The following is a 25684-nucleotide window of genomic DNA, read 5'->3' as shown; positions in this document are numbered from 1 at the left end:
AAGCCCATCCTTCCTTGTTTCTTTTAGGTTGAACTGTTTGGTTCATTGTCCTCTCTTATGACCTGAATAAGACTGTTTGCTTTTTAAGGAAATAATTTTCCTCTCACGAGTTTGACACTGGTTACATGGTTCATAACTAGAGGGATACAGCATTGAGATATATCTTTCTTTTCCCAATTTATTTTTTCTCTCTCTCTCACCTGTGCTCTTTCTCCTTAACTATTCCTTTCAATTATAGACTCCTTAGTAATAATTTTTAATGCTTTAAAAAAAATAGAGTAACCTCCAAAGATCTGTGATATGGCATGATTAGGAAGTCTGCTGAAATACAAATTGGAATCACAGCACTGCAACATGGGCACATGTGAATCATGCTGCTGATGTGTACAACATCTGGCATAACACCAGAGCCTCTGCACCAGTTACCTTTAGCCCAATATTCACAACAGTGGAGCTGAGAAAGACTTGCTGTTAGGCAACTGGACATTCTGATCCTCAGTCCTGCTGAGGGTTGGGGGGGGATGTGATCTTCACCAGTGTTTTCCTATCTGACAGCTATCAAGAGATATAGGTAGAATACAACGCTGTCTACCAGACTCTCAACCCTGCCCCTCAGACCCATATCTGGGCTTTGTCTATGTGGTAGAAGAGCACTGGAAGCCATGACAAGAAAAACATTCTGGCAAGGTTCAAAGATTTGAAGTAAACAATGAGATACTTTGCCTCAAAGTATCTATCTATTTAAGGCACAAGCTTCTGACAAGATCCTTATCTTATCCTCTCTCCTTTTCACTGTTACATAAATCCAGCTTTAAGAACGTAAATCTAGGGCTAGAGAGAAGACTCAGCAGTTAAGAGCACCTGCTGTTCTTTCAGGGAACGCATGTTCAATTCCTAGCATCTATACCAGGTGCCTCACAACCACCTGTAACTCATGGTGCACATACATACATGCAGTCATTTACACATAGAAAAATAATGAATCTTTTTAAAAAGAATGTAGATCCACAAAAAATATATTTAAGACCCTATAACATTCTGAGAGTCAAAAAGGAGCTAGAACAAAGACTGATGCCAGTTGCTCGGTCCATTGGCTTAAAGCAGGGGCCATCCTGAAGCACTGTATCTTCTCTCCAGGCCGAGTCTCCAGCACTGACTTGGGGCAATGTGGAAATGGTCTTTCTAGAGAACTTGTTCCACAATAAAAGAAAGCAGAGATCTTTGGGCTCCAAAAGGGATTAAAAGGTTCTTTCAATTCTTTTTATTCTTCCTAAATGTCAACAGATTTCAATGATTAAGGGACTGAATAAGACATTAGGCAACATGCAAAGTGTTTTGAAACCAAATCTGGTCCAGGGTAGCTATGTCACATGAAGGTCTTGGGGGGGGGGGCAGCTGACAGAAAATTCAAGACTGTAGAGCAGCAAGTGGATAAACAAATATAAGAGTACTCTTGCTGTTTCTCAGCACCGTTGGCACCAATGAGGAAGGTTAGACACCATCACGACTGGCATGTCAGGAAAGAGACAAGAGCCTACCGCTCGCGGGTCGCATGGAAGAACTGATTCTTCCCAAAGGACCACATGCCATGTGAAGTGTGCCAACTGTTGGCCATCAAATCCTGTCGTGGGTGTGGTCTCCTTTCCACCTCGGTAGAAGGAAAAACGGCCTTCAGGACTGCCCTTTTCTCTCTTGTAAGAAATCTTTGAATTGAAACATTAATTTAAAAGAAGAATTAATTTAGAAGAAGAATGGCATTTAAAAAGCTGTGGTGATTTTATAATGTCTCCATAAACGGCACTGTCGTAAGTAAAAGAGATTCTACTCTCCACCCCTTGAGCATGGGCTGTGGCTTGCTTCCCACCCCCCAAGAGGATGAGGGAGAAGTAACACTGTCTGGCTTCCAAGGCTAGGTCACAAAAGCAACAGAGCTCTTGAAATGAAATGAGCCACCATGCTGAAAGGAAAAGCCACAGGCAGGTGGTCAGGTGATTGGCTGAGATCTAGCCAATCACTAGTCTCAATGGCCAGAGGTGTAGGTGAGACAATGGGATGCCTCAACCTCAGCTATCACCTTATGGTCAATGCAAGAGAGACCCTGAGAAGAGCTGGCCAGATGAGCCAGCTGCAGTCTTTCACATCTTTAAGAATGGGTGATGGTTAAACTGAAATGAACTTTCAACTAACCCACCCTTCACAACACTTACTCCAGTAACCTTATCATTTTACAGAAATAAATAGTTCTGCCTATGCCGGCTCCCATCAACCAGACAACCCTACTACACAGGGCACAAATGGATATAGGTATATAGGTGTGATAGTCTTCAGGCCTCATAGTTGCTAGATTTACTTCTTGGAAGATAATTAAAAGGCCACAAGTCTGTGGAAATTCTCTACATTACCCAAAGTTCAGGTTCCTGTGCTGGGCACTGAGAGAACAAAGCAGCAAATGTTATCATACAATCCCCACCTGGGTACAACTGAGGTCCTTTGACTAGAGAGGACCCCTACTCCATCCTGTCAGCTGCTGTTTTACCCTGCCTCTTCTCCTCACCTGTTATAAATCTACAGGAGTTTGAAACTCTGCCCAGGTTCCCCTAAACTGTCTCAAGCTTCTAATCATGCTTCTACAATTCAGCTGAGTCCCCAAAAATGCTCCAAAATGGGAAGAGTCACAGGCAGAAGCAATTAAACAAGACAAAAGTGGTTATGCGGGGCCTCTGAGCAGGTGGAGAGCACTGCACACAGCTGTGCAGGCCTCTTAGACCATTCCCAAAGCTGCAGCCAGACCCCACTGTTCTGAAGGCCAGATCGAACAACCTGCAGAGGCTTTGCCACCAGGCTCCCTCAGCTCCACTTGCATCACTGAGCTGTCAATTTATTTCAGCACTCTCCTTTCACTCCTCTCAGGGGACTCTTAGAGGAAGCATTACATTCACCCACTTGTCAAGCTATTTTATATGAGTAGCAATTATGTCCTGGTTCAAAGAATGAAAAACCCCCTCTTGTTTCACGAACTGTGTAATATGAGCTGACCACAGGATGGCAACTCTGCACATTTTACTGTTGGGGCTATAGACATGACTCAGCAGTTAAAAGCACTGGCTGCTTTTCCATAAGACCTGGGTTCAATTCCCAGTACCCACATGGCAGCTCACAACCATTTGTAACTCCAGTTGCAGGGGAATCTGACACCCATGAAGGGCACCAGGCATGACACTGATGCATAGACATACATGTAGGAAAAACACTGTTTTTTTGTTTTTTGAGTGATACTGTCAATTAGATCAAACCTCATCTCCCATGAGTCTGATGGCTCTTATAAATACAGCCAGACCCTGTCAAGATACTCAAGGTCCAGAAACTAGGATTAGAACCAGCCCGGGGAAGCAGAGCTGCAAGTTGGTCGCTGAAATTTTCTGCCTGGATGCTCCAGCTAGATGGCCAGGGGTCTCTAGGCCTCGGGAAAACAGAGAAGCCAACTCCAAAAAGAGGACGAGGGCACAGGCTCCCATGGTCCCAATGGGCTAAGCGAGTCTCCTGAGTGAAGCAGCCAAGGCCTACTACCTTTAACAGAGAATGGCTTCCTCACAGCTACTGGTGCCAAGCATTTTAAAACCTTGCCCCAATCACAAAGCTGCCCTGTTATTCTTTAATTTGCTTCTCTCTTGCAAAGGCTTTCCAGTATCATTCTCTCAAGAATGTTTTGTTTTTTTTTTAAGAATATGTTTTAATATGTTGGTACTCAAATTATCCTGATTGCTTCCATTTCAGTCAGCAAGGATGGTCAGCAAAACAAATCAAGTAAAACTGTACAAATCTACATATGAAATGGAAGAATACAATCTGGAACCCTGCAGAGCTTGCTAATTTACTGAAAGGTCTAACATTTAAAATGCTTTAAACTTAAAAGCACTTTCATACACTCCTCTCACTTAATCCCTACAAAATGTATAAAACACCTTTGTGGAAGTTTGGGCATCAGGGTGGTACCAACAGCAAGCAGCCAGGATTAAAATGACAGGTCTTCAAACTCCATGCTTTCACTACACCCCCTGTCCTTGTGAGAACCAGACCTCTCCAATTCACTAGCCAATGGATTTCTTTCTTACCATATCATCTTGAAAATCTACCTCTGCACACGAGTTATAAGAAATTAAAACTCTCTGGCCACAGTGGTTGCATGCGTTTAATCCTAGCACTTGGAAGACAGAGGCAGGCAGATCTCTGTAGTCTGAGGCCAGCCTGCCCTACAGAGCGAGTTCCAGGACAGGCAGAGCTACACAGTAAGACCCTGTCTTAGAAAACAAACAAACAAGAAAGTAAGCAAGCAAGAAAGAAAAGAAAAATAAGAGAGAGAAAAAAAAGAAAAGGAGAAAGAAAGAAAGAAAGAAAAAAAGAAAGAAAGAAAGAAAGAAAAGAAACGAAAAAGAAGAGAAAAGAAAAGAAACGAAAAAGAAGAGAAAAGAAAAGAAAAAAGAAAAGAAAGGACAAGAAAAAAGAAAAGCTAAAACCCTCTGGAGACATCCAGTCATGGGAAGATTGCTCAGAATCTGCTGTTCCTCAGAGACAAAGATCTTTCCGAACACAGGTCTCATTATCACAGCTTTCTCAACATAAAACTGAAGACACAATTAAGATCTAGCTCAAGTATTCTATCAGACAGAAGCCGGGCACCAGGGACACACATGCCACAGACAGAGGTCCTGACACTGTCCCTCCTGCTTCACTACCCAGCAAGTTGCTCCATTCACAGCCTGCCACATTCCACAGTCTCACTCCTCAGTGCTCTCCCATTTCCCTCCTTACCAACTTAAAGCCATGGTCACTAATAGATTCCTCATGGAAATCTCCAACCTTTCTGTCTGTTTCTCTGCCGTGGTTTCTTAACTGTTATCAAAAAAACATATGTCTTTACAGCATCATTATTCATAATGCCAAAAAGTGGAAACAATCTGAAAGTCTATCAGCAGAGAAGAAATAAACAACAAAAATGTGCATGGTCAGCAAGAAAAAGGGACAAGGACTGTGAACTAGCTGGTTTTGGGTCAACGTGACACAAGCTAGAGTCATCAGAGAGGAAGGAGCTTCAGCTGAGGAAATGCCTCCCTGAGATACAGCTATAAAGAAAGCTCTAAGAAAGAGGGGTGAGCAAACCATGTGAAGCAAGCCAGTAAGCAGCACTCTCAGTGGTTCTGCCTCACTTCCTGCCCCTGTTGGCGTTCCTGCCCTAACTTCCTTCAATGGTAAACAGTGAGGTGCAAGTATAAGCTCAATAAACCCTTTCCTCCCCAACCTGGTCATGGTTTTTTGCTGCGGTGAGAGAAACCCTAACTAAGACAGGCTACTCCGTGCTATAGCCCGAACGAACCTTGAGAACACGCTGAGGGAAAAAAAGCTGCTATTTTCTGTTGCTGTGACAAAGCGCCATGGTCTAAGTGATTTACAGAAAAGAGTTCATTTGACTCACAATTATAGAGGTAGAGTCATAATGGCAGCAGGCACCTGGAACCAGAAGCTGGCTGACCGCAGTCCCACTCATACACAGGAAGAAAAGCGAGCCAACTGCAGTGGGATGGCGCTGTGACCCTCCAAGCCCACCCCAGCAACGCACTCCAGCAAGGCTATCTCCTGAAGACTCCCAAGCAGTGCCACCAACTGGGTGTTCAAATGTGAGCTGAGGGAGATAGTCTCATACAGTGCATCACGAAAGCCAAATACAAAACCACACGTATTGTATGACCCCACTTACAAGAAATGACCAAAAGATGCATACTCATAAATAAGTAAATTATGAGTTGGAGCTGGTGAGGACATATGATTGCAGTTGTCTAATCTGGCATGTAAATGATACTCCAATAAAGTTGCTTTTTGAAAAACTGGTTAAAGTAACCTTACAAGTACGACTATAGTTGAAGGGACTAAAACAGCAATTGTGCTGGTAAGATGGCTCAGCAGGTACAGGTACTTGCCACCAAGCCTGAAAACCTAAGTTCAATCCCCAGGACTCACAAGGCAGAAGGAAAATCAACCACTGTGAGTTGTCCTCTGACCTGAAAGCCATAGTGTACACACACACACACACACACTAAACCTAAATAGAGAAAGCAGGTATTACCCTCATCCCATTCAAACACAAATGGCTTCACCTTATCACACTCATTTCTCTGCTCTTTTTGTTGCTTACCATCCGTAATTACTTTACAGCCACTCTCTCAACTTCTCAATACGTCATCTCTTATTTTCCTATCAAATGAAATATCCCACAGTTCCTAATTCCCCGAGAAAAACTGGTGTTATCACAAGAAATGTTCTGCGTTCTACTCATCATACACACCCGCTGACTATAATCTTGTGAACTTAAGATGACATAAAACTTCAAACCACTCCTCGGAAACATTAGCTGGAGAGGCCCACGAGGCCTGGGGCTGTGACATTAGAGAGACTACTCAGTCTGCAGAAAACTCTAGAAGATGGGCTGTAGAAGATGGGCTGTACACGATGGCTCGAGCCTCTATTTGCTTGAGTTTCTTTCATCTAACTCAGTGGTGATGCCACAGCATTCCTTCCCCACGTCACCTGCTTACAGTTCTAACAAGAGTCTTCTCATCAGCACGTGCTCAAGCGTTTCTCATCCTTTTTTTTTAAAGGAAAAAAAATGAGTCAAATTAATGGCAGAGTACCTGTCTAACAACCATAAGGGCCCAGGTTCAAGCCCCAGAGCTGGAAAAAACATACGAGAGGCTTTAAAAATACATCATTCAAATAGACTTATAGACGACAATAGGTATATAACAAGATGTTCCCACCATATATCACTAGAGAAAAGTAAACAAAAGCCACATCAAGACACACCACACTCCTCACTGTAAGCAGACAAAGCCTCACTCCTGGCTGGTTGGAATGTAAAATAGCAGCTTTCTACAAGGCTAAACACACTAATACCACACTGTTCAGTACTGACTCAGACAGGATAAAAACTCCCCTGCTCAAAATGTGCATATGATATATTTATGGAAATTGAGCAACCCTAATCTGACTGAAATCCAGAACCATCTAAAGTTTAAAACTTGTTTCTTATGGACTACAGAGATGGCTCAGCGGTTAGGAGCACTGACTGCTTTTACAAAGGACCCAGGTTCAGTTCCCCACATGGCAACTCATAACTGTCTGTAACTCTAAGATCTGACACCAAGGCACATAAAATAAAATAAATATATTTTTTAAAAAAAAACTTGTTTCTTGTACAACAATCATTATGCAAATCACCATAGGAGCTAGAGATGGCTCAGAAGTGAAGAGCAACGTTGCTCTTCCAGAGAACCCAGCTTTGATTCCCAGCTGCTGGGTTACATTGTGGTGAAGTGTGTCCCTGTATGTTCAATTGTTGACTGCTGAACTGGCAGAGAGCTGAATACTAGCGGGATCTTGGCACTGTGACCCATTTCTATGACCCATCACCTGTCTCATATTTTGTAAATAATCGTCCTTAAAATTTATTTAAGACAGGTCAGTGGCTGGCTCTTTGATCACCTCCCCCTGAGAGGGGAGCAGCCTTACCAGGCTACGGAGGAGGACAATGCAGTCCTGATAAGACCTGATAAACTAGGTCAGAGGGAAGGGGAGGAGGACCTCCCCCATCAGTGGACTTGGAGAGGGGCATGGGAGGAGACGAGGGAATAAGGGTGGGATTGGGAGGGGATGAGGAAGGGGACTACAGCTGGGATACAAAGTGAATAAACTATAATTAATAAAAGATAAATTAATTTTAAAATTTTTTAAAAAGGACAGGTGTTCTGTCTGCATGTACACCTGCATTACAGCTGGTGCCAGAAGAGGGCACCAGATCTCATAATGATGGTTGTGAACCACAATGTGGTTTCTGGGAATTGAACTCAGGACCTCTGGAAGAGCAGCCTCTGAGCCATCTTTCCAGTCCCCTCACCTATTGGTTATACTAAAGAGCTGACAGCCAATATCTGGGCAGGAAGGAGAGGGCGGAACTTCTAAGAGGGAGAGGGACAGTGGGAAAAGAAAGAAAAGGAAAGAAAAGAAAAGGGAGGTATTGGCCAGCAAACACAGAGGTGAGCATGGACCAGAAGAGAGCAGAGGTTGAGCTAGCCACGTGGCGGAATGCAGGGTCAGGATTAGTCGGGTAAAGCTGGATAGTCAGCTGGCAGACTGCCTAAGCTAAAAGGCCTAAGCTTTAAACTTACAGAAGTCATTATTTTATAGACAGCACCCACATCAGGTGAGTCACAGCCATTTGTAACTACAGCTCCAGAGAATCCAATGCCTCTGGCCTCTGTGGGTACCCACACACATGGCATCCATTCACACAAACACACAAATATAACTGATTGAAAATAAAACGTCTTTTAAAAAGTTACCCACAAGGTATATATATAAAGTATACACACACACACACACACACACACACGTATATATTTATGAAACATTTTTTGCACAGACCTGAGTTCTGTACCGAAGATATCTTATTATGTATATGCACACATTCCAAAATATGACATCTGAAGCACTTCACTCTATAACAGCTTTACTCACAACTGCTATTATAGACTATGCATATATATCCTCTCAAAATTCATGTTCAAAGAGATATGGTGACTCACACCCACAACCCCTGCAGTTGGGAAGTGGAGGCAGGAGAATTATGAATTTGAAGCCAGCCAAGGCTACATAGTAAGACACATCTCAAAAACTTTTTCCAGTGCTCTAATCTAACGCGATGGTGTGGGGAGGGGAGGTTCTGCAAGGTCACTCAGCCATGTGTACAGAGCCCTCCAGGATGGGGTTAGTCCCTACAGACAGCAGAGAACTGGCTCATCCCACCCTCTTTCTCATGTTAGATAACCGAAGTCAGTATCTGAAACCTGCAGGAGGACACACCAGAATGTGACTGCTAACACACTGGCCTTAAACATCCAGCCTCCAAGACCATAAGGAATAAAGTGTCTGCAGGTTTAGCCACTCGGTCTGGGGTAATTTGTTCCAGTTTCATGAGCTGAAACAATTGTAGAATCTTGGAAGCTCTTCAGTTCTTTGCTAGGGGGATAGATAAAGCCTACTTTGCCCACCCACCTGAAGGTATAACTCTTGGCTCTACCCAGGTCCCGCCCTCTTTAACTTTCCCTCAGTACTTATGGTCTTCTAATGGACTATGTGCAATGACTAATTGTGACTGTCAACTTGACTGGGTTGAGAAGCATCTAGATTAGTAAAGCATAATCTGTTGGGTTTTTCTAGAGAGGTTTGATATACAGGACAGCAATCAATGAGGGGAGGGGAGATATAGCCCAAATATGAACACTGTCGCAATGGGCTGCAGGCCTGCACAGGACAAAAGTGGGAGAATCAGGAAACCAGCTGGCACAAGCAAAGCTCCATGGCTACTACCGCCACCTGGAGACATCAGACCTCACCCGCTTCAGGCTTTCAAGAAAGAGTCACACCAGCAACTCTCTAGGGGAGTCTAGGTCTTCAGCCTGGGACAAGGGTTATGTCACTGGTCTCAAAATTGTTCTAAGTGTTTATCTTCTTGGACTGACCAGCTACTAAGTACATCCAGTATGCTCTTAACAATCCCCTTTCATAGTTACATTTATATTCAATTGGATCTCTTCTTCTTAAGAACCTTAATATACCATATAATCTATTTCTTCCTTTCTTATTGGCTGTGTCCCTTATTCATCTTCAAACAGTAAGTTTACAAACACCCTTACACTTACAATTCACACTTCCCATCACTCTGACCGCTAATTCTGAGGTCTTTCTGAAGAACCAGCAAGTCCTGGCTCTTTATTTTAAGATCTTCTCTAGATCAGGCGGGCACAGTGTGGCATACTTGCAGTCTAACATTTGGAAGGCTGAAGCAGGAGGATTACCTAAGTTCAAGACTAACCTAATGAGTTCCAGGCCACCCCTAAGCTACGAAGTGAGACCTTGTCTCAAACAACCAAGATAAAATCAAATTACCCAGTACTTGCTGAGCTTCGATTCTGAAAATTATGGACCTCAAGCTCATCAAAGTACACAGTTAATCTTGTTAGCAACATCAGAATGCTCAGTAAAGACAGTTAAAACCAGTTACCAAAACTAATCAAAACCTTATTTGAGTTTCCACAATAGACCTACCTGTACTACTCAGGACCTTTCATTACGATAATAATAGAATGTACTTTGCATTCCGAGGCCTCAAGAAGAGAGTACTCTTAAAATTTCTCAGTACACATGGGCAAAACTGTAAGATGCCTTGGAATCAAATAAAAAGGAAATAAGAGTTACTCAAGACAGCCAGGACTGGATTCTCTCAACTCCAGCATTCAGTTTTACACTGATTAGGACACCTCTCACAACTGAAGTCACATACCTAGAGGCATCCAGGAATGGTCTGTGGGCAAGGCTGACCCATTCTTCTCTGTTGGATGAGTAGTTTGGCTCCCGAGGTGTTTCTCTCATAGTGTCCAAATCCACTAAGTAATGGCATTTGCTGATGTCAATCTGAAATGGAAAAGGTCAGCTCTTCATCAGTAACTGTAAAGATGCCTGCATAGTGGGGACCCAAACACAACCCTAACAATTCCCGAAAGGCTGGGAAGGGGCCGAGCACCCACGCCACCTGTGCTAACACACAGGCTATCACCAAGGCACCTGGGGACAGCATGCACTTGCTCTGATGGGCACAGAGCTGGCAGTGGGTGGGCTGTGCTGGTCTATATTTGGAAGTCCCTCTAGCCCCCACACACTTATAAGGCCTACTTGCAGACACAGCTCATCTCTAGAAGAGATCTGTGCTCACCACTGCTCCCGGCCATAGATCTTATTCTGGAGAGCTAAAGGGCACAATTAACACAGATACCAGTCTGTGAGGAAGCCCTGACTCTCCTGAAGGAGCCAGAGGCTACACTGCACCGCATAAAAACACAGCAGGATCATGAGCATCTCCTGCAGGAAGTCAGCAGAATAGACAGAGCATAGAAATGGCACCACAGCAAGGCTCAATACAACTGAGGAACCTCAACTACAGGACTGAAGAGCAGGAAGAACACAGAGTATCAGCAGCAGTCACTCAACTGTTCACAACCTGGATACCCTAGAACCTATAGGTGAATTTAAGTGCATTCCATCTTAAAACCAAAAGCCCTGTTCATCAAAATCCCATTTTGAAAGTAAGACAGTAAGTACAAACTAGAAGACAGATGAGATCCATTGAGGAATCAAGGTTCCTAATATATATGACGAGCTCCCATCAATCAGCAAAATAAAAGAAACCACCCAACAATGAATGGGCAAGCTACTTTTGTGGGGTAAAAGGCCCACACCCATTTCTGAGCTGGAAAACATACCAAGACCCACCAATCCCTACTCTAGAAATCTCTACCCTAGAAAACTTGTTTCCCCTGAGAAACCCTATATAAGACTGCCTACTGCTCAGTTCCTTGGTGCTTTTCTTTAATACTTTTTATATTAATTACAGATTATTCACTTTGTATCCCAGCTATAGGCCCCTCCCTCATTCTATCCCAACCCCACCCTCCCTCCCTCATCTTCTTCCATGCCCCTCTCCAAGTCCACTGATAGAGGAGGTCCTCCTCCCCTTCCATCTGACCTTAGCCTATTAGGTCTTCAAGAGTGGCTGCATTGTCTTCCTCTGTGGCCTGGCAAGGCTGGAGCTCCCCCCACCACACAAGAGGGAGGTGATCAAAGAGCCAGCCACTGGGTTCATGTCAGAGACAGTCTCTGTTCTGATTATTGGGGAACCCACTTGGACTGGACTTGAGCTGCCATGGGCTACATCTGTGCAGGAGTTCTAGGTTATCTCCATGCATGGTCCTTGGTTGGACTATCAGTCTCAGAAAAGACCCGTGGGCCCAGATTTTTTGGTTCTGTTGCTCTCCTTGTGGAGCTCCTGTCCCCTCCAGGCCTTTCTATCTCCCCCCTCCTTTTATAAGATTCCCTGCACTCTGCCCAAAGTTTGGTTCTGAGTCTCAGCATCTGCTTTGATACCCTGCAGGGTAGAGTCTTTCAGAGGTCCTCTTTGGTAGGCTCCTGTCCTTTTTTCTGTTTTCTCCTTCTGATGTCCATCCACCAAAGCAGCAGCAGCCACCCTCCTATGTCTCTCTCGTGTGGGGTTTGTTGTGTGGTATTACTCTGTGGTGCTCCTTGGCTTCCAACTGCCAGGATACCTTTCCTGGCAGCCCTACTTTGAACTTTCTCTTCTTGTCCTAAGGATGCAGGTATCCTCACAGCTGCAATGCAACCACTGGGGAAGCCTTTCCCCTCAGAGCTGTAACACCTCTAACTTTAATAGGTTATTTCAAAGATCTCTAAATGAAACAAATGGAAAAGAACTCAATCTCACTAGTAAGCAGAAAATGTAAAGGTGAATCACAATAGAAAACAGTGGCTATAATATAAAGCAACAATTATACATTAAGGTGGTACAAAAGTTTGAGAAAACTATTTGGTAGATCTACCAAAACTGAGTGTATTTCTTATGCTCTTAAAATCACAGGAAACTATAATTTCATCTAATTCAACCTGAAATATATCTAACAGAAATACCCATCTCCTTAGGACAATTCAAGAAGGTTCAAAGCAGGGCCAGCAAGAGGGCTCAGTATGGGAGGGCACTTTCCACAGAGCCTGAGGATCTAAGAACAACTCCCCAGGAGCCAAATGGTGGAAGGAGAGAACTGACTCCCATAAGCTGTCCTCTGACCTCCACACGTGCTCTCACACATATACACAAGTAACAGATGCACATATAAAAACATACAAATGGAAAGAAACTTTAAAAAAAGACAAAAGGAAAACTATTACTATAAAAGTAGCAGGCTGCCTCAGAGACGATGTAGATATGGCCAGAGGAATCACTGCGAAGCCTCAGGGTCTGTAATTATTCTATTCTTTGTCTCAGGAAATGCTTCATGAATACGTCCTCTTACAACAATTGAATGTATACTTGTAACCTGTAACCTAAAATGTATAAAATATGAGGAAAGACTTTTTAAAGTGCATGCACGTAAGAGCAACCTGGTTCTCCCTGGCTTGCAGCAAGCTGTTCTTTTCCAGCATCTACCTCACAGCAATGTTCTCATTCTCTCAGTATTTTTTATGTTAAAAGGACTTTAGTCTCACATCTGTCTCTACATATGGGCTATTCCTCCAGGGGAGAGAAAGCACACTGAGAATTGACGTCAGACCCAATTCCATTCCACATAACTCTCTAAAAATGGTCCTTTGCATAAACACTTCAGGAAGTAGCTTTTTTTTTTTTTTTTTTTTTTGACTGAACACCCACTCTGTAGCTCCCAGGCAACAGTAAGAACATGATGCAATTTTTCAATGGCTTTCCAATGCTGTGCCTCTAAAAAGAACTCGAAAAAGCTGGAGGGTCTGACGGTCTCATGCTTAGACTCCTTCCCACAGGGAGTTTAGGCCTGAATGGCTACAATCCCTAACCTTTAGCCTGACCCTTCCCTGCCAGGCCCACTACAGGTCTAATTATGGAGGCTTGGCTGGGCACAGTCTACTGCAGCCAGCCTGTAATAGGCCAGCCTGGTCTACAGAGTGAGTCCAGGACAGCTAGGGCTACACAGAAAAAACCTGTCTTGAAAAGAAATGGGGGCAGAGGGAGAAAAGAAACTTTAAAGCATCAGAATTATTTTCACACAAATTATGTATGAGCCGTATCCACTTAAGTTTTTTACATTATTCGTTCAATTGTAAAATCAACATACTGCCACTAACCTATACGAGTTGCAAAGAAGATTAATGACATATTTGAACAAAACTTATCAACTCTGAAGAAATACACCAATGGCTTAAATAATAAAGGAATGTGACCAGCTTGCAAAATCAGAGAATATAACTGAGGAGAACCTGAGGCATCAGCGGCCATGATCACCAACAATCCTAGTTCAACTCTGACTGCATCTATTGCCAAGTCAAGTTACACCCAGCAGGTAAAACACTGGCTATCCATGACTGAATCAGAAGCATCCACTAAATGGTGTCAAAAATCCATCATCAGCAAGTTCGAGAGATGGCTCAGTAGTTAACAGCACTTGCCCTTGCAGAGGACCCAAGTTGGGTTCCCACAGCAACCACATAAGTTGCAAACACACACACACATGCAAATAAATATTTGTTTTTTAAAAGCCTACACAGGAGAGGGAGGAGGGAAGAAGAGGGGAATGGAAGGGAGGACTAACTTCAATGATCACTTAAAACTAGGACAGTCCTCAAATTATATGTTCTCATAGCACCAAGTATTCCTCAAAACATTTCACAATTATCTATAAACAGTGAAATTTCTATACACTTTACAAAAAGCTGGAGCTATGTCTATCTGATTCATTCTTATATTCCAAAGCACACAGCAGGTATTTAGTAAATGTGTATTTAACAAATGAATAGGAAAAATAAACCCCTGTATTTTAAGAGGGGAAAGGAGAAGGAGGGAGAGAAGGAAAGAGAGAGAGGGGAGGAGAAGTAGAGAGGGAGAGGGAGAGAGAGGGAAAAAGAGGAGAGACAGAGAGAGACAGGGAGAGAGGCAGAAACCAGAGGAAGGCCAGACATGGTAGCATATACCTATAATTCCAGTTTGGGGCCGAGGCAGGAGAGTTTGAGGCCAGACTGAGCTATATAGTGAGGTCCTGTCTCAAGAGACTTCCATCCCATACCCTGAAAAAGTGAAGAAGGGAAGAAGAGATGAAAGACACGAGAATGAAAGAGACCATCTGCGAGGAAGGGATGTACATGGTAGTGAACAAATTCCAACTCTACAGAAAAGTTGTGAGAAGCCTAAAGACTGGCCAAAGGTAACTCCTGAAATGGTCAACAGTTACACCAAGTGTATTTATCTCCACTACAACGTTGTATGAGGACAAGGAAAATAGCCCAACCTCCTATTCTCAGTGATAGTCCCTGCTGTCCATCCAGAAGCCTGAGCCAACCCCCCCAAGTCTTAAAGCAAGAAAGATGTGAATCCGCACTCAGGCATCTATCAGCTGGAAATGGCAATGACGCACACACTGTAAAAATAGAGATCTTTGGCAAGGCCAGTGCAACATTCAGGAGGATCAGAAAGCATATCCACATATAGCACAGGTCTCGTTTCTCTAATGTCACTCAAAATCTCTAGTAAACAATTACAGAAAAGGTCTGTATGAATGTAAGAAAATGTGACAATCAATGGAAATCTGATATCCTCCAACATCCAAGACAAGGATGAAAAAACCCAGATGTTTTCCCCATAGCTACAATTTGGTACTGAGGCTGTCCAACAGTAACTATGGCTGACGTGAGCCATTAATTTAACATTAACCTCTGGAAAAAAATGTCTTTTCCAAACACACAACATTTGACTAATGTCTCCTCATATGCCCCGTAGGCAACTGCAATGAGACCCAAACTTTCTTACAGCTAAGTCCTCCAAGTTCTATAAAGGCAAGGACTGAGTCTTTCTTGGTCACCCTGGTGCCTGATAGCACACCTGGGATGTCTCAAGCATCCCAGAAGTCTCCATGTCTGTTCAGCATGGTCACCATTGTTTCCTGGAGTAGCTGGAATAGGCCCAAAGGGAGCGGCACGATTAGGAGGTTTGGCCTTGCTGGAGTAGGTGTGGCCTTGTTGGAGAATGTGTGTGACTGGGGTGGGGCTTTGAGGTCTCAGAAGTTCAAGATAGGCCCACTGGGTGTCTCAGTCACTTCCTGCTGCCTGAGGATCAGGATGTAGAAGCTGATAAATGCCTTTCTTGCAGGCCTTTCAGACAGAAGATATTATACAGCAAAACAGCAACAGAGGCCCAAATTCACCCTTTTATAAAACACTAACTCTCTCATGGACAAGTGACATGTCCATGGGGTGGTGCCCTACAACCCAAATATCTCCCAATAGACTACCTCCCAACACCACTGCTGGGGATCAGTTTTGAATATACAAAGTCTAAAACACCAACTTTCAATTTTCAGACAAGATATTAGAGATGATTTCAAGTGCAGCTCTGCAGCTTGCAGAATTGTGTGTATGTGAAGGCCTGCTCTAAGACAGTATCTTTGGTATCATTTTAACCACAATTTTCATTAAAAACAAAAACAAAACAGAAAGCTGAGACTAGAGCTCAGAGATATGACATTTAACTAATATGATCAAGACCCTATGTTAGATCCTCACAATCAACAGAAAAAAAGTAAACAAGTGAAGCAAATCTGACCCAGGTGTGGTAACACCTGCCTGCAATCCCAGCACTCAGGAGGCTGAACCAGCAGGAGTGAGGCTGGGGACAGCCTGAACTACATGACACCTGGACTCAAATGAGAAAAAAAATACACGAGTAACCAAAGGATAATATGGAAGTAGAGAGAAGAGGGGGGAAAAGAACGGGGGAGGAAAGGGAGAGCATAGCCTATTGCACACATATTTACCATATTTGCGTATCTCTTTTTAAAAGATTGATTTATTTTATTATTTATACACTACTCTGGCTGCATGTGTGCCTGCAGGCCAGAAGAGTGCACCAGATCTCACTACAGATGGTTGTGAGCCACCCTGAGGTTGCAACTGGCAAACACCAACTGGCAAAACATCCAGTGCCCTTACCTCTGAGCCATCTCTCCAGCCCTGGCTCACTGTCTTATTCAAACCTAATGTTTCCATTGCATCAGGAAAGGGGACAGCTAAACACCACATCCTATCACTTGCCCTCAGAGGTTTCACCACCTCTCCAAATGGTTTAGAACAAACAACGAGACCACCCTCAACTCTAGAAAGGGAATAATTCCATAGTGAGAGGCACATATTTGTCAAGAGGTGGAGGCGGGAGGATCAGAAATACAAGGCTACTTTTGCTGCACAGCAAGTTTGAGGCTACTCTGGTTTCCATGAGACCTTGTCTCAAGAGACAAAAACAAAATTCTGGATTTTTATAGCACTTACTCAACTTTGAGGACTTTATCAACAGCAAGGTATGATTTGGGAGGAAATATAATGGATTAGACACGCCCACCACACACTCAAGTCTCCTCGGGACTGGAACAAAGGGAAAAGAATAGCGCTGCAGGGAGTGATGTGGTTTGGAAAGACTTCAGGAATCAAGAGAAAGAGTGGTGAAATCCAAAAATACTGGAATTTAGATTTATGAAAGAAGTGAAAGGCCCTCATACTGGATGCTCAATACACTGTAGAAAGGACGACATTTCCCCTCAGCAAAGCTTTAGCAAGAGAGAGAAGGCAGACAGTGGTAGTGAGCTCCTAAGGTCTGGTGTGGTGCAAAAAATGTAGTTAAAACAGATCTGAACAGCAAGCAGCAGATGCTAGAGGGAGGCCCTCGGCTCCCTACCTTAGTCACTGGTGCCATGTGGAGAACTGTCATGGGCGGCCTTACCACCAAACTGAATGACTGAAGGAAACAGAGGCCTCTGCATTTTTACATCTGTGAGTCCCAGTGGCCTCTCTACTCCACTGGCTACGTGAACGGCCATCCTGGGAGTACGGATTCAGGGAAACCTTTACAAGTTGGACACTGATTCTGACAAGAGGTGTATGTGAGACGAAGTATCAGCACGCTTCCACACAGGAAGGATAGAAGAAACCAAGACGGCACAAATACAGTGGAGCCTGGAACAGAGACTGGAAGCATGGGCAGGTCAGTGACCCAACACTTGAGTCTCAAGCCCCGTGCCATCCCCAGGACAAACTGTTCTGGCAGGATCTGTCTGTCTGTCTGTCTGTCTCTCTCTCTCTCTCTCCTGGTGTAAAGAGGTTTATTGGGGGAGGAGAAAAAGTGAGGACTTGAGGAAGGGGTATAGGTAGCCAGAGAGCCATGAGGGCAGAAGAGGGGGCTGAAAGGGAGGTGGGAAGGTAGGGCGATGGGGGACACGCTTAGAAAACAGAAGGGGAACACCGAAACCAGAAAGAGACCGTTTCCTCTCTTCAAGCTCCAGAGATGTTAGGTGGAAGTGCGGCCTCTGCCCAGCTCTTGCCCACACCCACGTGCTGGCCCAGCATCGCTGGCACAGTGAGCATCCAACGAGACAGTCCACAGCTGAAGCAGTGGGGTTCTGGCTCAATCAAGCTGAGGGATTTCTGAAGGTGCTGTACTGTGGTCTCTGGGCAAGAACCACTGGCATGAATTGAGACCAGCAGCAGCTGTCTCTCCAAGGTCACTGTCTTAACCACAGGCCAGTATGTGGGGCAGGGTGGAGCTCGGCCTCCTCACAGCCTTTTCTTGTTTGACCTGTTCTGAACTGAGAAAGAAAATGATTCATAGCCCTCCCCACTCCTCCTAGTGAACTTCAATACAAAACCTGGGAAAAAGCAAAATCCCGCCATCCTCAGTCTCAGCAATAACTACAGGCTGGACTGCTTTTCCAGCTGGCCAAGCAGGCACTGCTCATTTTATTGACCGGGAACAAACTACCACAGGAGCCGGGCCTCACTCCATCCTTCCAGTGGGCCTGTCGATCTGGACCTCCCCTGTTACCAGCATCTCCACATTCCACAAAACTATCTTTTTCTTCACCCACCTCATAGCGAAAATAATTTTAAGAGACACAGGAAGTCTCATGAGTCAGATCCTCCATGCAGATGATGCCAAAATTACCAAGAGATTAAGTAATCAAAGGGTTAACTGTCAAAGCAATTTGCTTCTTATTGATTTCTGCCATCCATCCTTACAGATTAGCTCATTACTGCCTCCAGGATGGGGCACTCCTGTGCCATGTATGGTCTCCCACCCCTCAGCACATGAGCTGAAGCCCCGTGGAGCTCGACAAACGTGCTGATGACTATCCGGTGTGGACAGAGAAGCTGTAGTACCTCACAGAGAAGCTGTAGTACCTCACAGAGAAGCTGTAGTACCTCACAGATCTCTGGGCCTGTAGCACTGTTGATAGGATAGACTGATAAATGACAGACTGACTGTCGATGACAGACGACATGACAGACTGATAAGTAGATAAATAAGCAGATATACCTAAGGTGACAGGTTTTGATGACAAATGACAACTTGGGTTCTGCAGGTCATGGAAGATGCAGCTTTTCTTGCCATGGTAGCCATTCGAAACTCAGTTCTGTCTATCTATACTCCCCATGACAGTGCTTAGTCAGCTCTTTTGTGGGCAAACTTCCTCTTTGCGTGTTCCTCACACAGGCACTTAACTGCACTTTACCTTGGACTCTGAAATTCCTTCTCTGTTTAAGTCTCTGGCACAGCAGGAACCTTCTCTCTCTTCTGGACTTGTTCTTGTTGCCCTGCTGTGCATCTGTTCTCTTTTTCCTCACTTCATTTCTCCTAACTTCATCTCACATGCTTTCACTCTTTCCTATTTTGCTGCTTTTCTCTGCCCCAAAAGTAACATTTCAACTTCCTACCTTATCCTTTATGATCTTAACTCTTCTCTTTATGATCCTTCTTGGGGGCACAGTTGTTACTTCTACTTGTTTTTATTATGTAAGTTATCTTACTTGTTTTCTTTTAGAGGTTTGCACTGCTACTGAAGTCTGCTTGTTCCTCCCAAAATAGAAGTGAGGGTTGACCACACCAAGAGTACTCACACACACAAAAATCAGGATCAACCCCAATGGACAAACCATAACACAGAACTCAAATAAGAAAACACAAGGACACATGACTCCTCCAGAAGTTCCTAGCTCTCCAGGAACCCAATCCAAAGAGATCAAAACGCCTGAAATATTGCCTGAAGATTTCAAAAGTAAAATTTTTAAAATAACCAATTACCTCAAAGACGACACAAATTGATGAAGTTCAAGAACTAGATGAGAAAGTCAGCAAAAAAAAAAAAAAAAAAAAAAAAAAAAAACACAAAACTGGGAGGAGGGGGACCTCAATATATAAAAGAAAAAAAAAAAAGCCAAAGGACAGCAGTGCTGAGGACTAATCCACCGAAAGAAAGAATACCAGGGGTCAGAGACTGCTGACAAGGTAGAGAAATAGTAATTTAGAAAACAGTAAGGAAAAAAAAAAAAAACTATGACAACTTCCAGTACTTCTAGAGTATGGTTAAGAAACAAAACCTGCTGGGCAGTGGTGGCACATGCCTTTAGTCCCAGCACTCAGAACCAGAGGTATAGGACTGCTGTGGTTCAAGGCCAGAATGAACAAAGCAAAGCTAGGACAGCCAAGGCTTCAGAGAAACCCTGTCTCAAAAAAAAAAAAAAAAAAAGCAAACCGGCTAAGAGGTGCACTAACCTGGGTATAGTCTAAATCATTAGGAGTCAGTTTAATCCTATGCCCATAAGGCAAAATAATAGTAGGAGGTTCTCCTCTAGGTCCTGTGGGGAGACGCTGGTCTGCCAGGCTGCTTTGTTATTTAGATCTTCGTGGAAAGACTGCTTTCATCCTGGCCTTCACTGAAGTCAGTTATAAGCTACCAGGTCTATACCCTTTTGTTTGAGACAGCAGGTGGGATGTCTTGTCAAAGTCACACCTCTTGCTTGACTTCTCTGTGAATTCATTCATTGTACTAAGGTGCTTTTGCTCTGACTTAAAATGGTCAGTCTGGAATAAAGCAAAGTGACTAGTGTCTCCTAGAGCCCTCTCAGAAAGGTCCTATGTGTTATGTGTTGGTTTATTAATTTTTCTTTCAATCTCACTCCTGACTCAAGAACCATTTGACTCTGCCGGTGGGCTCTGGCAAGGTATGACCTACCTAGCCACAGGTTCTTAGCCCCATGAACAGTCCCAGACATGAGCATCTTGTGAAATGGGCTTTAATCAGAATAGAAAGTAGTTATTATTGCCATGCCACGTGTGCCACTATTGCAACACTGGGCCTATGGTACCAGGCCCGCACTACTGTAGTTCCCAGCAACTTCACCTGAGTAGGACTACTGATTGCTCCATCAGGAGTACGCATGCTACCCCTGGAAGGGAATTTAAAAATTCCTAAAATCAAATTAAAACAAAAGCACCATTATCAGAAAAATGAAAGATACAGAAAAGGCAATTCTAAGAGCACTTATAGTAAAAAACCAGAGAAATTATAAATAAAAGTTTCATGATATAACTCAATGTTTCCAGAAAGTAATAGGCCAAATCCAAAATCACTATATACTGAAAAAACTATCAGACCTAAAATTAACAAAATGGAAAACAACAAAAAGGACCAATAAAACAGGATTGGTTCTCTGCAAAGTGACGATGAACCAGCCATTAGCCAAAACAATTAAAGGTGAGAAAGAATATTCAAACTAATAAAAGTGAACTAAACACGAAAGCCTAGGGCTGAAGAGTTGTTTCGGTGGTTACAACTCATTCTAGGAATAAATGTCTTCTGTGATTTCTTTCTTTTTCTACCACCCAACAAAGTTCTGAAGAGTAGTAGCAGGAATGGAAAGCGGGGGCTGGTGCACACTAGCCAAGATCCCTACTGCTGAGCCAAACCCTCAAAGCTCGCATTTCTTCATCGAGATAGCTCCAGCTAAACTTTAAAGCCAGGTACAGACTGGCTACAGTTTTTCTGTGCCACACACAGCCTTGTTCAGTATGTATTTGCCTTGCTAACTACATATTTGTTGGCCAAAATTTTAAACCCACAAGCAAAAATTTACCACACTGTAAAAAATATAAACTCACAGGTAAAAATTCACCTAATCACTACAAATTATAAAGACATTAATTTTAAAATGTCAATACAATGGACAGTAGGGAAATAATTCTGAAGTATTTTGAAAGCTGTTCAACTAGGTTTGTAGTACACTCCAATCCCATTACAGCATAAATACAGCAATGTAAAGCCACCTGCTTTGAAGACAAGGAATGGTAACAATCTGCCAGGAAACCAACAGGATACTTCATTTTCTCCTCAAGTAAGGATCCAGGAAGGTCAGCAGAAATGATAAGAGAAAGAGAGGAACAGGGATCCTGGTCATTTCTGTTTATTAAATATATGATATCTATCAATAAACAAAGTACATGGCACAAATGAAATGAGCTCCTGAAAAAAAAATTTTTTTTAAAGTAATGCTCAGCTACTTATGCTTATGAGTCCAGCTGCATCAAAACAATTAACCACAGGCATGAAAACATCCAAGTAAAAGGGGTGATGCAGAACCCTGAAACCAAAGTTCTCATCCAGGACTAACCTTTGTCAAGTCACAACAACCCTGAGCCTACAAAATGAAGAAAGCATGGAATTCACACCTTAAGTTCGCCTTCCAATCCACAAGTTACTGCCCAATGGATAAAAAGTAAAGTTGGGAGAACTGTGACTCCATAAACAATGTTTCTGTTTTTAAATGATTTTTTTTTGCATTTATGTATATATGAATGAATGGATGGGCGGGTGGATGGATAGATGGATGGAAGAATGGGTTTATTTATTGAGAAGGAAAGAAAAAAAACGTGTGTTCAGAGAGGACAGTCTGCAGAATTGGGTTAATCATGCTTGGTGTCAGCCTGGTGCTTCTGCTTCAATACTCATTTTGAAAATATAAACTCATACCAACACAAGAATATAATGGGGAATATTTCAAGCATAATATAATTATTAATTAATAATTATTGCTTATGCAAAAGAAGTGGTAAATAAGCTGGGCGCAGTGGTGCACATGCCTGTAATCCCAGCACTCAGGAGGCAGAGGCAGATCGCTGTGAGTCTGAGGCCAGCCTGGTCTACAAAGAGAGTACAGGACAGCCAAGGCTACACAAAGAAACCCTGTCGAAAAAAAACCAAAAAAACCAACCGAAGGAAGGAAGGGTAAGTAGTTAGGTGGTGGTGACACATACCTTTAATCCCAGCACTTGGGAGGCAGAGGCAGGTGGATCTCTGTGAGTTCAAGGCTAGCCTGGTCTACAGAGCTAGATCCAGGACAGCCAGGGCTACACAGAGAAACCCGGTTTCAAAAAACCAAAACTAAAACAAACAAACAGGTAAGTAAATGTAGAAAACTGCATATAGTTGAATCAATCGGTGCACAAACCACACACTAAAACCGACGGCTCCCTCAGTTCTGGGCGATAAGCCACTCACTGGTGCACCTCCGGTGCTGTGTCAGCTTTCACAAGACCTCTCACAGCTCTACAGATGCCATCTTATCAGCACACCTCACACTTACGCAAGACAAGTTCCATACTCATCATAGACGGTATGTACCTTTAAACGATCAGCAAGCGTAACACTGGGCTACATGCTGATTGGGATCATTATCATTTTTTCAGTTTGTCTGAGACAGTCTCATGCATCCCAGGTTAACTCAAACGTGCTAGGTAGCCAAGAATGACCATGAACAGATCCTCTTGCCTCTACCTTCCAATTTACCAAGCGTGTCACCATTAAGTGCTGGGGATCAAACTCAGGGCCTTCTAGACGCTAGACAGGCACTCACCAACTGATCTTTTATTAACGAAATATTTCAAGTATTGTGGCCCTAATCCCATTCCCTATAAATTCTGTGGGTTTTACTTCACAATGACACTTAGCCATTCTATGCCATCTTGTAACAGAATGGTCTCTACTACTGTTTGCGGGGGAAAACTTATTAACCAATCTATTTCTTTCAAATACAGCACACGGGCAAACACCTAGCAACTCCACACAAACCAAATCAAACTCAGAGCAAAGCCTTCTCTCAGCTTCCTCCTTAACAGCTGTCTTCTCCAATGTCCATCACTGTCTGGATAAGTCTAGGAGCCAGACCATTACAATTTGCTTTGAAATAGTGAAAAAAAAATCTCAATTTGTCAAGAGAGGCAACACTAAATGTGTCTTAACCTTGGATCTGGTTTCTAGCAGAAATCTTGGTGTGACCCACTAAAGTCATTTTTTAGTAATGGATAAAATACGAGGCAAAAATAATTATTTCTGCAATACAAATATGACAGTACACTAGAAACCACTATCTTCACAATACCCCTAATTCCTCAGGACAGGGGCACAGTAAAACGACAGGAGCCATCCACCTTCTCTGGTTTCCATGCAAGATAGAAATAGGAGAGGGACTGAACTATTTACCCTGGACTGCAAGCAGACTAAAACCTATCACTGATAGCCAACAAGCAGACAAGCACAGTAGATAAGCCACAAGCTGCATGTTGTGGCACACTCCCATAGCCCCAACAATTCTGAGACCAGGCCAGGCTGAGCTACACAGCAAGAGCCTCTTTCAAAAATGCAACAAGGGTCAACATCAGCAGCAAATAAATGAACTTGCTATTAACCTTGAAGGCCTGAGTTCAACCCGACCACAAACTCCTCCAAGTTGTCCTCTGACCTCTACGTGGGCAGACAGAGAATAAATTAAATAATGATATAAAAAATGTAATGCAAACAAATGCAGTACTATTTAGCATGCTCTGCAAAGACAGGTAACAGAATAGTGGTACATTACTCATATCAAAAGGTACGAGTGTGAGTGAAGGAAAGCATGTGCTTCCATCAATCAGGCAAAGATATTTGGCTGTTACAGTCAGAATTCTGGCACTATTTCGTAAATAGTTAAACATGACTAAAAACTTTAAAAATAAATATGCTGTTCCTATCTAAATTAACATATATACAGAAGAAGGAAAGGTGAAAAGTGAAAGAGCAGCAAAGACTACTCAGCAAGCCCAGGTCTTCCTGGACAAGCCTGACATGAGCTTAAACACCAAGAACCCATGTAAGGAAAAAATAAAAATAAAAGAGCTTTAAAAGCACACACATACACAAATAGTAATGGTGGTGCTGCACAACAAAATTATTTTTTTTCTTGGCTGTAGTTGCCATTATTTTACACAATGAATGTGCACTGCTTATACTGTCAGAGAAAAACAAATCTCTAGTTGGGTCCAACAGATGAATCTCTAGTCCTACCTCATATGGAATCAACAGTAAGCCATCAAGTGTTCCTACAAATTTCCAAAGGTCCAAAGAGAACAGACCGGCTTTGGGAGGCACTTTTCCCACCACACATGGAAACCCACTGAAGCCATAGCACAAGTTCAGTAGGAAACTCTCAACTGTAGAAACATGGATAAGCACAGGGCTCCTACCAAACACCCAGCAGATCCGTGGGCTTGCCTGTCCTTGCCTTTAATAGCTAACATTTTGCTGACTCCTACTGGTAGGTACTATGAAAATCTTCCCCTCTGGAGTAAAGCTAATGCAGTCACTTAATCATTTGTAGCAATGTCTGATAGCAGGAAATATAAAAACAGAGACAACCACTATGTATCTTATATCCAGCTTTTAACATTATCCCAAAGATGAAAAGGTTTATCAGCTAGGCCCCTAACCCATTCCCCCATCATCTAAAGTGTCATTTTCATGGTTTCAATAACCTTCATTAACAGAATATTCCAGAAATAAACAACTCGTAAGTGTTCAGCTGCACACTGCTAAGTACCATGATAAAGTCTGCTTGGTAGTTTGAAAAAAAAAAAAAAATGGCCCCCATAAGTCCATAGGAAGTGGCACTACTAGGAGATGTGGCCCTGTTGGAGGAAGGGTATCTCAGTTCTCTTTCTACTGCCTGACAATCCATATGTAGAACTCTCAGCTTCTCCAGCACCATGTCTGCCCGCATACACCATGTCCCGCCATGATGATAATTGTCTACACCTCTGAAACTGCAAGCTAGCCCCAATTAAATGTTTTCCTTTATGAGAGTTGCTATGGTCATGGTGCGTCTTCACAGCAATAAAACCCACACTGAGACA

The 25684-nt window shown here is 43.2% G+C and overlaps 1 protein-coding gene across 4 annotated transcripts in view; it reads right to left on the bottom strand.

Annotated features, from left to right (window-relative positions):
• Positions 1–25684, bottom strand: part of Alg9 (ALG9 alpha-1,2-mannosyltransferase) — a 65884-nt gene that overhangs the window by 7499 nt on the left and 32701 nt on the right. For 3 of the 4 annotated variants that reach the window (XM_060373748.1, XM_060373745.1, XM_060373757.1), the window contains exon 14: positions 10391–10521. In XM_060373748.1, coding sequence (XP_060229731.1) covers positions 10391–10521 — 131 coding nt within the window. Of the gene's footprint in view, positions 1–10155; positions 10273–10390; positions 10522–25684 lie in introns of all 4 variants that reach the window. The other variant, XR_009588147.1, reaches the window with a different exon arrangement.

The sequence above is a fragment of the Meriones unguiculatus genome, chromosome 1 (genome assembly GCF_030254825.1).
Source record: "Meriones unguiculatus strain TT.TT164.6M chromosome 1, Bangor_MerUng_6.1, whole genome shotgun sequence".
Lineage (NCBI taxonomy): Eukaryota > Metazoa > Chordata > Mammalia > Rodentia > Muridae > Meriones > Meriones unguiculatus.
Note: the sequence above shows the minus strand (reverse complement) of the source record. Positions and strands in the feature narration are given on the sequence as shown.